Below are 13301 nucleotides of genomic sequence, written 5' to 3' on the forward strand. Positions count from 1 at the left end.
TCCTCCGCGCGCGTCCTCACGGAAGCGCGGCAATGCGCGTGCGTCGGGGCCGCACTCCAAAGTGGGAAGGAGACAGCTAGTGGTCGCCCGGGAGGGGAGGCGGGGGCCGGCCCCGGAAATAATCTCTATCCTCAGGCACCGGGAGTTGGCGAGGTATCCTCTGCGGTGGAGAGGTACGCGCCCCCTACCCACCCCTCCCGGCCCGCGGCCGGCCACGCCCACCAGGGTCCGGGCCCCGGGCGCTGCCGGCGGGGCTCGGCGTGGGCGGCACTGCCCCGGGGGTCGCTGCCTTGGACCCCGGGGCTGCGCCCTCCTTCAGGAAGCCCGGGCAGAGCCCCAGAGTTGCCGGGTCCCGTCCGGAATCCCGGAGACGGTGCCAGGGCCCGAGTGGCGGGCGTCTCGGCGGGTCTAGGTGGGCTTGGCCGGCGGCGAGGAGAGCCCGCCACCCTTCCTGGGGGTCGTGGATCCTCGACCCCCTGAAGACTCGAGTGATGTCAAGGAGGGAGAGGGTGCGCCCCGGATCGCGGATCCGCGAGGACCCGACCGTTCCCGGGGCCTGTCTCTCCCGGAGTCCTGCTAAGTGTTGGCCTTGGTCCTTGTGGCTAGTGGGTCGTCCCAGCTCGCACCTTGGTAGAGGGGTGAACCTCTGCAGGGCTGCCGGTACAGTTCTGTGCTCTCTGACAGGCGGAGAGTTGCATACAACGTACATGCTTAAAGGAGAATTAGTAATAAAACACGCAGATGAAAACAGAACATGCTGGTACCTCGGGAGTTCCACCCACACTTTGTATTCCCTTCTGAGCACGATTTCCTCCTAGACTGTGGCCTTTCCTTAGAGTTTTACCTTATAGTTTTACCACCTAGGTATGCATGCCTAAACAGTATAGTTTCACTTGTCTGTTTTTGAACTTTATTGTATTATTTTGTGGCTTTGGATTCCTGGCGAATTTGTATGTTTCTGTAGGTAGCTTTTATTGCTGTCTAGTATTCCATTGTGCGAATATAACCGTATCCATTCTACTGTTGGTGGGCATTTTGTTGTTCCAGTTTGGGGATACGAAGGACAATGCTAGAAGCATTCTTAAACCTAGATACTACTGCAAATGTGTAAGAGGGTTTTTTTTAGAATGCATGCCTTAGAGTCCAGGGAGAATTGTTGAGTCATAGGGAGTGCATAACTTTACCAGATGATGCCAAACTTTTATCGGAGGTGCAGCAGATTTCACTTCCCAGGATACATCTTTACTTTGGTTTGCAGTTCCTGGAGCCCCTTTTTTTCTCATTAAAAGTAGGTTTTGTCAGTGAGCATTCAGAACAATCAAGATGGCACTGACTTTTTTTTTCTTTTTTTTTTTTAAGAGAGAGAAAGAGAGAGAGACATCAATGAGTTGCTTCCGGTGGGGATGGGACCCACAACCTTGGTATGTGTCTTGACCAGGAATCAAACCTACGACCTCTGGCATAGGGGATGATGCTCCAACCAACTGAGCCACACCAGCCAGGGCAATACTTACTTTTTAATAATGCCTTACAGAGTACCAGTTAACAGTTCGTATGATTTTTCATTATGTGAATGTAAAAAAAAAATTTCTTGAAGTCTTCTCAATGATCTTTCTTTTAAACATTCTTCCTTACACTAAGGGGTCGAGAAATAACAAATACGTGTCTCACCTGGCTGTTTCCTTTGATGCCTTGTGGGTCTTTGTCAAACCAGGTTTCCTACAACCCAGTTTCTGTGGAATCCCGTGCACTTAAAGTGACCAGACCATTACCCTTGTTAGGCCTGCAAAGTCAGTAGGTGAGCCTGGCTCCCCTGTAACTTGTTGTTGGATGTAGAGGAAAACAAGGTGTGAGACTTTCCTGGGAGGACTGTTGTGTAGAGAGCCCCTATATTCCAGCTGCTCAAGTTTTCAAGGCTTGACACAATGGACTGAAATCTCCCTTTCCATGTCAGACTGCTCCTCCCATGCATGATAGTACAGTGTTCTTGAGGTTTTATTGTGTAGCCCCAATTACCTTCCATGAAGGAAATTATTTTAAAAGCTTCCCAGACGTCAGTAATTGTCTGCAGAAGCCATGTGGCCATCACATTCCTACGTGAGCTTGGGTACAAAGACAATGAGTTTATCCTTTGAAGTTACGGAATTTCCTGTATTTTCCTTATTTTCGTGTGTGTGTGTGTGTGTGTGTGTGTGTGTGTGTTTCCTGAAAACTTTGGAAAAGACCAAAGAGAAGGGAGTGGAACTTAGCTGTCTCTTACTGCATGGTAATGTTCCCAAGTTTATCCTGTCTTCCCAGGGAATACCTACTTAGAGCTTTGATGAAGGACAGTTTGAGATGCTATATAATGCAGCTATGGGAAAGGTATGGCTAAGTTTTATCATGGTTCTGATGATTCCTTGACACTTGTTAATAACTGTTAATAACAGTAATCAAAATATTATAGCTCTGCCCTGGCCGGTGTGGTTCGGTTGGTGGGAGCAGAGTCCCATACCCCAAGGGGTCTTAGGTTCCTTTCTGGTTGGGGCACATACTTAGGTTTCAGGTTTGATCCCCGGACCCAGTTGGAGCCTTACTGGGGGAGGCAACCAATCAATGTTTCTCTCTCTCTACCTCTCTCTCCCTTTCCTTCTCTTTAAAAAGAACATGTCCCCAGGTGAGGATTGAAGAAAGAAAAATAATTATAACTTCCATTTGCTGAGAACCTATATAATGTGCCAAGCAATATGCTGAATGTTGGGGTGTTTTTTTTTTGTCTTTCCCTAAACTCCATAAAACAAGGTGCTTTTTTTGCCAAAAAGTGGCTGTTCTGTTTGATATGTTTCAAATTAATGTTATATATTTTACATATAAGGAAGCTGAGATCCAGATTTTACTTAAGTACACAGCTGTCTGACTCCAAAGTTTATGCTTCTTTGATATATTAAAGTATATTCCTCACTAAGATTTAGCCAGTTAAGCAATAACAAAGCCAAAGCTAGAAATTAGTTCTGCTTCTATAATTATTCTATCAATTACCAACACAGTTGCCAACATATGCAGTATTTTGTTTCTGTAAATCTCAAGTAGTTAAAAACAGTGCTATTAACACATTTTCATATTTGACAGGACCCTATGAAATAGATTAGATACCATGTTCTATAAATTTAATAACCTTGTTCTGGGTTTGAAGTAAGCTGCATTTAGTAGCTGCTGTAACATGTGATATTCCCTGTGCACTGCTCAAGGGAATAAGATGTAGTCAATGTGTGTGTCTCAAGTGCAGTGCACTCACTGAGATCTTTATAAGACACCATCAACAAACAGGTGGTAGGTAAGAGTGAGACTGAGACAGATGATTTAAATCTGAGCACTTAAACCGAATTTTCATCTCTCAGGAAGGAAGCAGGCACTGGCTTTTATTTTTATTGTTAAAGTAATATATACTTGAAAAGAATTCAAACTATAAAACTGTATCCTGGGAAAGATTAAGATCTGGCTTTTCCAGTCCTCCCCACTTGTAGTCACTTTAACCATTGGTATTTATCTTTCTTGACATTATTTTTCTATTGCAAAAAACTCTGGATCATAGAAATGTAGTGGTGGGAAGAAATTAAGGAATCCTCAGGTTCTAGCTTTTCCATTTTGCAGTAAATGAGAGGTCCTATGAGATTAAGTAGGGTCATAATTGTAGTAGCAGAATTGGAGCTCAACTCCAGGCAATGCTTGGGCTTCAGTTGAGAGCTATGATGTTGGACACAATCGATAGCACTGTTCTGTTCTAGATGAAAAAACTGACTGTGAAAAGCAAAAGTCGGACAATTGAAGTTCAGATCCACTTTGGAATTCATTAGCAAGATTGAGGTTTATTGTCATCTTCTCCAGTAGAAAATCTTCTTTCTATTGTTTATCCCCTACAATCTTAAATTGGCTTCTTTCCAAACTAAGGTGGTATTTTAATACCTCATTTTTGAGCCACTAGCTCCTACAGTTCCTTTAAAAAAATCTTTATTGATGAAAGTATTACAGATGTGCCCTTTTTTCCCCATTGACCCCTTTTAGCCTGCACCCACCTGCACACCAGGCCTTCACCACACTATTGTCTGTGTCCATGGGTTATGCATATATGCATACAAGTTCTTTGGTTAATCTCTTCCCACCCACCCAACCCCGCCTTCCCTCTGAGATTTGACAGTCTGTTCCATGCTGCTATGTCTCTTGATCTATTTTGTTCATCAGTTTATTTTGTTCATTAGATTCCACATATGAGTGAGATCATGTCATACTTTTCTTTCTCTGATTGGTTTATTTCGTCGAGCATAATACTCTCCAGGTCCCTCCGTGCTGTCTCCAGGGGTAAGAGATCCTTCAGTTCCTTTCTTATACTCTGACTAGAGGCCCAGCGCACGAAATCGTGCACGGGTAGGGGCCCTAGGCCTAGCCTGCGATCAGGGCCATCTTCTGCCTGCTCGCCAGGCCCCAGTCCCGCCCTGCTGCCGCCTGCAGGACAGGGGGAAGCACCAAGAGGTCTGCCTTCTGCCTGCTTGCCAGTCCCCAGTCCTGCCCTGCCGCCGCCGCCCACCCCAGTTCCCCGTGGTTCCCCGTTTGCTATCTGGCGAACGGAGCCTGCAGGCTGGGGGAAGGGACCAAGAGGTGGTCAGTGCACCTCATAGCAACTGGTCAATCAGTCGTTCTGGTCGTTACGCCGTTATGGTCGCTGGCCTTTTATTATATAGGATTATAAGTGAAACTACTTTTGAAGCCCCCAGCAAGTAGGTCTAAGTCATCATTAGTAGTTCTCCCTATGAGAGCCCCTAGGTTTAGCTAGGGTTTCCACATGACAAGAAAATGCAACTGACTTCTCTGTTCCTCTCAGAAATTTATCAGCAGTCTCCCATTCTACCCTTTCTCAACCCAAGCACCTTCTTTGGTAGTACTGGAATTTGTGGAAATAAAAAGTAACTCATTTCAACAACTTTGGGAACTTCTATAAAAATAACAAGTAACATTATATCACTGTGCAGTACTTAACATATCCTGCCTGGGTCTCTGAGCTCTTGGAAGTGTTCATGAAGCAATATCTTAAGGGAGTAATTATGTGGAAATCCTACACACACACACACACACACACACACATATTAGAATAAATATATGTATAGAGAGAAAAAATTAGGTGAGGCCAGTGTGGGACAGTGATTGAGTGTCAACATATGAAACAGGAGGTCATGGTTTGATTCATAGTCCTGGTCTGGCATATGCCAGGTGTGGCCTCGGTCCCCAGTGGGGGCATGAGGAGGTGGCTGATCATTGATTCTCTCTCATTATTGATGTTTCTATTTCTCTTTCCCTCTCTCTTTCTCTCTGAAATCAATAAAAATTTTAAAATGTGGCTAGTGTGAATGAAGATGTGGTGTAAGTGTTATACTGTACTTTATTTAAAATAAAAAATAGCCGAAACCGGTTTGGCTCAGTGGATAGAGCGTCGGCCTGCAGACTGAAAGGTCCCAGGTTCGATTCCGGTCAAGGGCATGTACCTGGGTTGCGGGCACATCCCCAGTCGGAGATGTGCAGGAGGCAGCTGATCGATGTTTCTCTCTCATAGATGTTTCTGACTCTCTATCTCTCTCCCTTCCTCTCTGTAAAAAATCAATAAAATATATTTAAAAAAAAAATAAAATAAAAAATAAATAAATAAAAAATAAATAAAATTAGTACAGTAGGCCCTAGCTGGTGTAGCTAAGTGGGTAAAGTTTGGCCCATGCACTAAAGTGTCACAGATTCGATTCCTGGCCAAGGGCTCATACCTGGGTTGCAGGTTCGATCCCTGTCCCAGTTGGGACGTGTGCAGGAGGCAACCAAACTGATGTGTCCTCTCACATCAATGTTTCTCTCTCTTCCCCTCCCTCCTAACATCCCCCCCCCCTAAAATCAATGGAAAAAATATCCTTGGGTGAGGAATAACTACAAGAAATAGTACAGTAGAATTTAGTCACATTCCCACCGATTACACTTGGGAGGACATAGAAACAAATGTAATCATTCCATTTTTTTAAAAAAGTACAAAATAGTAAACTCCCTAAGTGTTTAGCATAGGAGAAGATCCTCCCAACTGTGAAATAATTTGATTCAATAATTAGAGGCTGGGAATCTGAACACGGGATTACAGTTTGGTTATCTTTGAGCAGATGCAAGTAGTCCCCACTACCCTTAGGCCTTTTGACAGAGCCATAGCATCTCTAATTTAAAAAAAGGAAAACTGATAAAATAAAAATCTAAACTGACTACATGGCTCAATCCATGGCTCACTCCTAGCTCATGAGGCTCTTTCTTCAGTTTCAGTTGGCAGTTCATTTGACTGTTCTTTTGGATAAAAATACTGAAGTTAAGGTTCTTTGAGTTTCCTGGTGTGAGCCTTCATCATGGATATCTGAAACCTGTCATTAGAAAGTTCCTCATATATCAGGCCATTATTATGTGTAAAGCTGATGGAAGCCGCCTTTGATCTGCTTGTTTGCTCAAGTTTCTTCAGTGAGAGGTAAATTTTCTTAGAAGCAGTGAGTTCAGATTCTTTCAAAGGTCTTGGACTCTCACACTCAAGATTCCTCTTAACAGAGTCTCCTGATTAATGATATTGACTAAAACTCTTTTCAGTGCAGTTAAGTTACATAAATACAGAATTTTTTTTTTAATTTTCCATCATCATTTATTCCCTCTATGCCTTCTTCCACCTCCACCCAATCTCCTCCTTCCCCTCCCCAAAACACCACACTATTGTCAATGTCTATGAGTTCTCTCTCTTTTTTTCTTTTTTTTTGCTCAATCCCTCTACCCACCCCCACTAGAGCTATCTGCCTGTTCTGAATAGTTATATATAGTTAATCGAATCTTTATTTCCTTTATTTCCAGTTAGGTGTCTTATAAGTCTTTGAACTTTTTTGTTTTGCCATCTGAAAAACATACCTGTGACATTTGGATTCAATGTGGTTGGGCTCTCTCTCCTTATACCTATAGAAATTGGGGTGTTATCATTTCTCTCTAGTTTAGTCTATGGCAGTGGTTCTCAACCTTCCTAATGCCGTTCTCAACCCTTTAATACAGTTCCTCATGTTGTGGTGACCCCAACCATAAAGTTATTTTCGTTGCTACTTCATAACTGTAATTTTGCTACTGTTATGAATCGTAATGTAAATATCTGATATGCAGGATGTATTTTCATTGTTACAAATTGAACATAATTAAAGCATAGTGATTAATCACAAAAACAATATGTAAATTAATTATATATGTGTTTTCCGATGGTCTTAGGCGACCCCTGTGAAAGGGTCGTTCGACCCCCAAAGGGGTCACGACCCACAGGTTGGAACCACTGGTCTATGGGAAGGAGAGTTTCATATCCTCCCTTTTCTCTTCATAAGGAAATGCAGCCTGAGAGTGATTCCATATTCCAGGCAGGGCAAAGAATTCTGAGCCATAAGCTGAACTTAGTCCCAGGTGAGGCTACTAGTTTTTCAAACACCAGAATTTTCATTAATTCAAGTAGTCTTAGCATAGATATAAATGTCCTATAGCCTCATTGTCTTTTATTTTTCAAATTACTAATACTATAAGTAAGGTAAGTAAGGTAAGTCACTCTTATTTAAACATATTCTATTAGGTCCTACGGGATATAGGGCACTATGCTAGGTAATATAGGAATATGTACAGAAAAGACAATATTTTCTCCCCTATCCCTACATGATAAATTCTGTGATGTACATTTAGTGCTATGAGGGAGAAGAGGATCTGGTCTATTTGGAGAACTTATGTGGTATTCAAGAATAAGAAAAGAGCAGTTGGGCAGGAGGAGTGTTTTTTGTGTGTTTTTTTTTTAAAGAAGCTACATTTGAAGAGAAAATGGTATTTTTTAAAATTTTGTTTTAAAAAATGTACATGGATGATACATTATAATAATTGTTTTCCTTAAAGGAAATAGAATTGTGTACTCTCCAAACTAATGTCTGGCAAATTTTAAAGAACTCATTAATGGGGCAATCCACACTGGAGTTGTACTTAATGCAGCCTACTTTAACTGGGTACTACAAAAAAAAATTAAATATGTTAGAAGTCAATAATATTTATACTGGAGGCCCGATGCACGAAATTCGTGCATGAGTAGGCCTTCGCAGCCCCAGCTGCCTCACGGCCCTGCGGCCCTGACCCCCCGCCCACAGGTCGTTCCGGAAGGTCCTTCCACGGTCTGGTCTAATTAGCATATTAGCCCTTTATTATATAGAATTTTTATTAGTATTTTTTTTCACGGTGTCAGTTGTAACTTTCATCTTGTTTCTTTATCTTTTAGACCTGGAATGGCCAAATATCAGGGAGAAGTTCAAAGTTTGAAACTGGACGATGACTCAGTCATAGAAGGAGTAAGTGACCAAGTACTTGTGGCAGTTGTGGTCAGTTTCGCTTTGATTGCTACCCTGGTATATGCACTTTTCAGGTGAGACTAAAGGACAAAAGAATTGAAATAATATATATTTCCTAGGGCCACTGACTTTCTGACTGCTTCTAGTAATGCTTAATACTTAATATGAAAAGCAAGTAATAGATCTCAGCAATTGTATATATTTACTAAAGTATTTTTTTTCTACAAGGCCCTAAATGCTACCATACATTCCCTGATGTTAGCTGTCTTATCAGATAAATCTACATTTATTATCATATTTTGAATAAAATATTAATATTTTCTATAGGAGTATCACTGTTTGAAAATGTAATTTTCATAATTGAATCTATCAACTTGTAGGTGATATAATAAATACAAAATATTTTCAGTGTTTAAATATAAAACTAAGGCAAAAAAGAAAAACTCGTTTTATAGTATATAGGGACTTTAGGTTAGAATTAAAATTATTGTTATAGAATCAGAAATAATACTTAAAGGTGTCAGATGTCTATATACCAGCGATTTTCAATCAGTGTGCCGCAAGAATTTTTAAAACATGGAATACCTGACTAATTACTCAGGGACACTGACCTCTTTTCCCTCAGATTGTGAAATAAAAAAATGATAGCAGTCAACACAACATTAGCCATTCAGTTTGAAGGAATCAAAATTATTCCTTTTTTTTGTCAGATTGGCAAAAAATACAGTATTTTTTGGTGTGCTGCAGAATTTTAGTAATTAAATTATGTGTGCCATGAGATGAAAAATTTTTGAAAACTGCTGCTATATACCAATACATAGAGACTAGTAAGAAACTAGAAATTTAAGTGTTAACACATGGAGATAAATATATATATATATACTAGAAGCCTGTTGCACGAAGATTCGCGCAATAGGCCTTCCTTCCCCTGGCTGCTGGCACCGGTTTTCCTCCGGCACCTGGGACCCAGGCCTTTGGTCCGGCTGCAGCCAAGAAGCCAAGCCTCTTCAGTCTTCAGTCTTCACTCTGGCCGGAGCCTTCAATCTTCGCTCTGCGCCTGTGTATGCAAATTAACTGCCATCTTTGTTGGGTTAATTTGCATAGTCACTCTGATTGGCTGGTGGGTGTAACGGAGTGACACTAATTTGCATGTTTCTCTTTTATTAGTGTAAGTTAGTTTGCCTGTTTTTACTTAGGTAGACATGTTTGTGTAATTAAAATTAAGTATATATGAAAAGTTTAATTTCACAGAATAGTTTTCTATATTACAGTGGTTTTAAGTTTATACTGAATAGGTGTAATAAATGCATGCATTCACCAGTCATCTGGAGTAAACACATGCACACAGTTGGGGCATGGCTCAGTGCACATCAGAACGGTGGCTAGCGTGCATTAAGACTGCTGCAGAAAGTCACCCAACCCAACAACAGAACTATGAGCGATGTAGTGTGATCACCTGCTAATCGTTTGCCAAACATTGTTTACCAGCGATGCTTCTTGGATTTAAGTATATAGACTATAGTTGTAGATATGTAATATTTATTTATGTCAGTGAAATTGCTAGTGTTTTTTCCAACATATGGCCCATTTGCTACAATTTATTTAAAAAAGATAGGGGTAAGGGGGAGAGATCAACCAAGGGACTTGTATGCATGCATATAAGCCTAACCAATGGACACAGACACCAGGGTGGTGAGGGCATGAGTTGGGGAGGTAGGGGGGGCAATGAGGGGATAAGGACATATATGTAATACCTTAATCAATAGAGAAAAAAATTATTCAAAAATTACCAAAAAACCCCACAACAAAACCAGTGAATAACAACAACAACAACAACAATAACCTGTTAATTTAATTATAAGTAAATCTTGGTAAAATGCATTTTAAAATTAACAATGTGTTCATTTTCACATACTACATAAGGACCGGAAATTTTGTCCATTAAATCCAAAGTCTGTTAAATCAAGGTCCGCATAATCAAGGGTTAACTGGAGTTCCATTACATTTAGACATTTGACTTTAAATTGTTTTTATGTCTTCTCTGAAATGATGGTTATGTTTAATCAGTTTTCTTTTCTAAAATTTGAAATTTTTTTTCAAATATTTTTATTGATTTCAGAGAGGAAGGGAGAGGGTGAGGTAGAAACATCAGTGATGAGAGAGAATCATTGATTGGCTGCCTTCTGCACGCCCCCTATTAAGGATTGAGCCCGTAACCCAGGCATGTGCCCTTGACCGAAATCGAACCCAGGACCCTTCAGTCCGCAGGCTGATGCTCTATTCACTGAGCCAAGCCAGCTAGGGCTAAAATTTGAATTTTTTTACTAAAAATTGAATAATTATAGGATGGATTTCTTTAATTTTCCTTATCCCATCGGAATATTAATTTAGAATTCTTATTGCTGTTGGGTATTGGTTCACCCAGAGAGTAAAGGCTCCTCTATAGAGTAACACCAGGATTGTGTGGACTTAAATATTGCTGTTAAAGAGGTTTTAGTTTAGGAAAAACTTTTACAGTCAAATGAAATTAAGCCATAATTCAGATATGAATCTTCACCCCCAACCTGCTAACCTAAGTACTTTTAATTTTCAATACTTACTTGTCTTATCCCATCCTATTATATCAGTCACTATTGTATTGCCTTTGAGTATCCAGTTTAATTTTTAATGTTAAGATATTAGTGGTATGTTAGCTTTTGGCATTTCTACATTATATAATTTTAGTTGTTTAGTTGTTTTTTAATATTATTTGTATTGGTTTCAGAGAGGAAGGGAGAGGGAGAGAGAGATAGAAACATCAATGATGACAGAGAATCATTGATCAGCTGCCTCCTGCACGCTTTGCACTGGAGATCGAGCCCGCAACCTGGGCACATGCCCTGCAGGGGAATCAAACCTGGGACCTCCTGGTTCATAGGTGGGCACTCAACTACTGAGCCACGTTGGCCGGGCTATAATTTTAGTTTTTGATTTCTCTGTCCCCCACCTCACCAATAGGTTAAAAAGTTGGGAGAAGGACTTTGTTAGATATAAAAAAGTGTTCAAATGCATAATAATATATAGATTTATATAGCTGCTTATTTTGAAGGAATTGTACAAAAGAATTAAATGTGTTCATTGTTCTTTTATTATTTGTAAGTCTGTGATTACATTAAATCCAAGGTACTAGGTCTCGGGATTTCATCATTTGCCAGTTAAACCTGAAATGGGCCAATAATCAGTGATCTCAGAATAGCCTGGAGTGTTCAGTCCTGGAAGTGGAGTACAGTTGTCCACTATCATTTACGTTTTAGTTACCAGTATTCTAGGTCAAAAATTAGACCCATAAAGAAAACTGATTCATCTGACAGTATTTTATATTCAAAGTTTATTGTATTTTATTCAACAGAAATGCACATCAAAACATTCACCCAGAAAACCAAGAACTAATAAGGGTGCTTCGGGAACAACTTCAAACAGAACAGGTACTGTTTATGTAAATATGTGCATTTATGCAAGAAGTAGACGTTATTACTCCCTTTGTGTATGATATTATGATGAAATATTAATAAATTACTTTTTAGAAACATAGGCTTCTTCCTGCTTTAAGACCTTAAATTATTCTATTGATTGTATAGTTTCAGATTAGGCAAATGACTAGTATTAATCTATTCAGGTGTTTTCATATTTTTTAAACTTGCTTTAAAAGACAGCAGTTTTCCTTTTACTTACTTGTGAGGAAAGAATCACTGTCTAATTGGCTTTAGCGAAATGTAGTGTAAAAACTATTCTTTCTAACATACATTTCTCAAAGACCTACAAAGAAATGACTATAACGAGGGCTTTTTTTCTTTTTCTTCAGCAGTCAAAGTTAAGAAAACTAGTTAGGCAAAATAAGAAAACTTTTCTCATCTGCCCTGTCTTTGTTTCTAACCAGATGAACTCTCTATGATCCAGAAATGTAACATATTTTATGAAGGCTGGATTAAGTAGGATATTATACACCTTCATGCTGAGATAGCTCACATCAAAAAACAAAATTTAAAAATTGATTTCCTACCCACCACGCAAACTTTAATTCCAAAGAGGGTTTTATTGATTATCCATTCACCAAATATTTATTGATAATCCACTATATGCCACCCAGTGTTCTAGGAATTGGGAATTCAATTCTGAACTAAACACACAAGAATCCTGCTTCTTAGAACTTAAATTAATTGATGCAAAAATTGTTTAAGCATGTTAGTAGTACTCTATTCCAGAGCTATTGTCATCAGTAATTCATGCCGGGATAGTGTTTAGTAAGTCACAAAATGATTTCACATACTATTCTTATTTAATCTTCAAACATAAGAAAGGCAACATTTATTCTCATTTAACATATTAGATCACTAAGATTTCCTTAAATTCACACTAGGGTTACGTGACTAGATCTAGATATACAGGAGTCCCAGACTGAGGGGGATCTTCCAGGTGTTTTTTTTTTTACCACTGTCCGAGGCATGTACCTCATACCTTCCATAGCTTGATTAGAATAGTTAGAATAAAGCTAGTGACTTATCCTATACTGTGCTGTCCTACATTGTAGGCATTAGCCACACATGGCTATTTAATTTTACATTAACTAATATTAATTAAAAATTCACTACTTTAGTCACATTAGCCATATTTCAAGTACTCAATAGCCATTTGTAGCAAGTGGTTACCATACTGGACAGCACAAATAAATTTCCGTTATTGCATAAAGTTCTGTTGGACAGCACTGGTAACTGGTTTTTCATCAATTCCCAAAGAATAATAAGAGAAAAGGTAGGGGGGAGAACATTAAGTGCTGTATGTTTTTCTTTTTTGCACCATTAAAAATGACATAAAAGATTATAACTTCAAGGTGTGACCTTGGCTAAATTAATTAAGTAGCTAAACACTGGTCAGGAA

The 13301-nt window shown here is 39.7% G+C and overlaps 1 protein-coding gene across 4 annotated transcripts in view; it reads left to right on the forward strand.

Moving 5' to 3' along the window:
* The first annotated feature begins 6 nt into the window (after positions 1-6).
* RNF170 (ring finger protein 170) overlaps positions 7-13301 on the forward strand; it is a 41754-nt gene continuing 28459 nt past the window's right edge. For 2 of the 4 annotated variants that reach the window (XM_023760801.1, XM_023760802.1), the window contains exons 1-3: positions 7-173; positions 8318-8461; positions 11776-11851. In XM_023760801.1, coding sequence (XP_023616569.1) covers positions 8325-8461; positions 11776-11851 — 213 coding nt within the window. In that variant the 5' untranslated portion in view covers positions 7-173; positions 8318-8324. The remainder of the gene's footprint in view (positions 174-8317; positions 8462-11775; positions 11852-13301) is intronic. The other 2 variants (XM_023760803.1, XM_006097026.3) reach the window with 2 other exon arrangements.

The sequence above is a fragment of the Myotis lucifugus genome, unplaced genomic scaffold (assembly GCF_000147115.1).
Source record: "Myotis lucifugus unplaced genomic scaffold, Myoluc2.0 scaffold_194, whole genome shotgun sequence".
In the NCBI taxonomy this organism is placed as follows: domain Eukaryota; kingdom Metazoa; phylum Chordata; class Mammalia; order Chiroptera; family Vespertilionidae; genus Myotis; species Myotis lucifugus.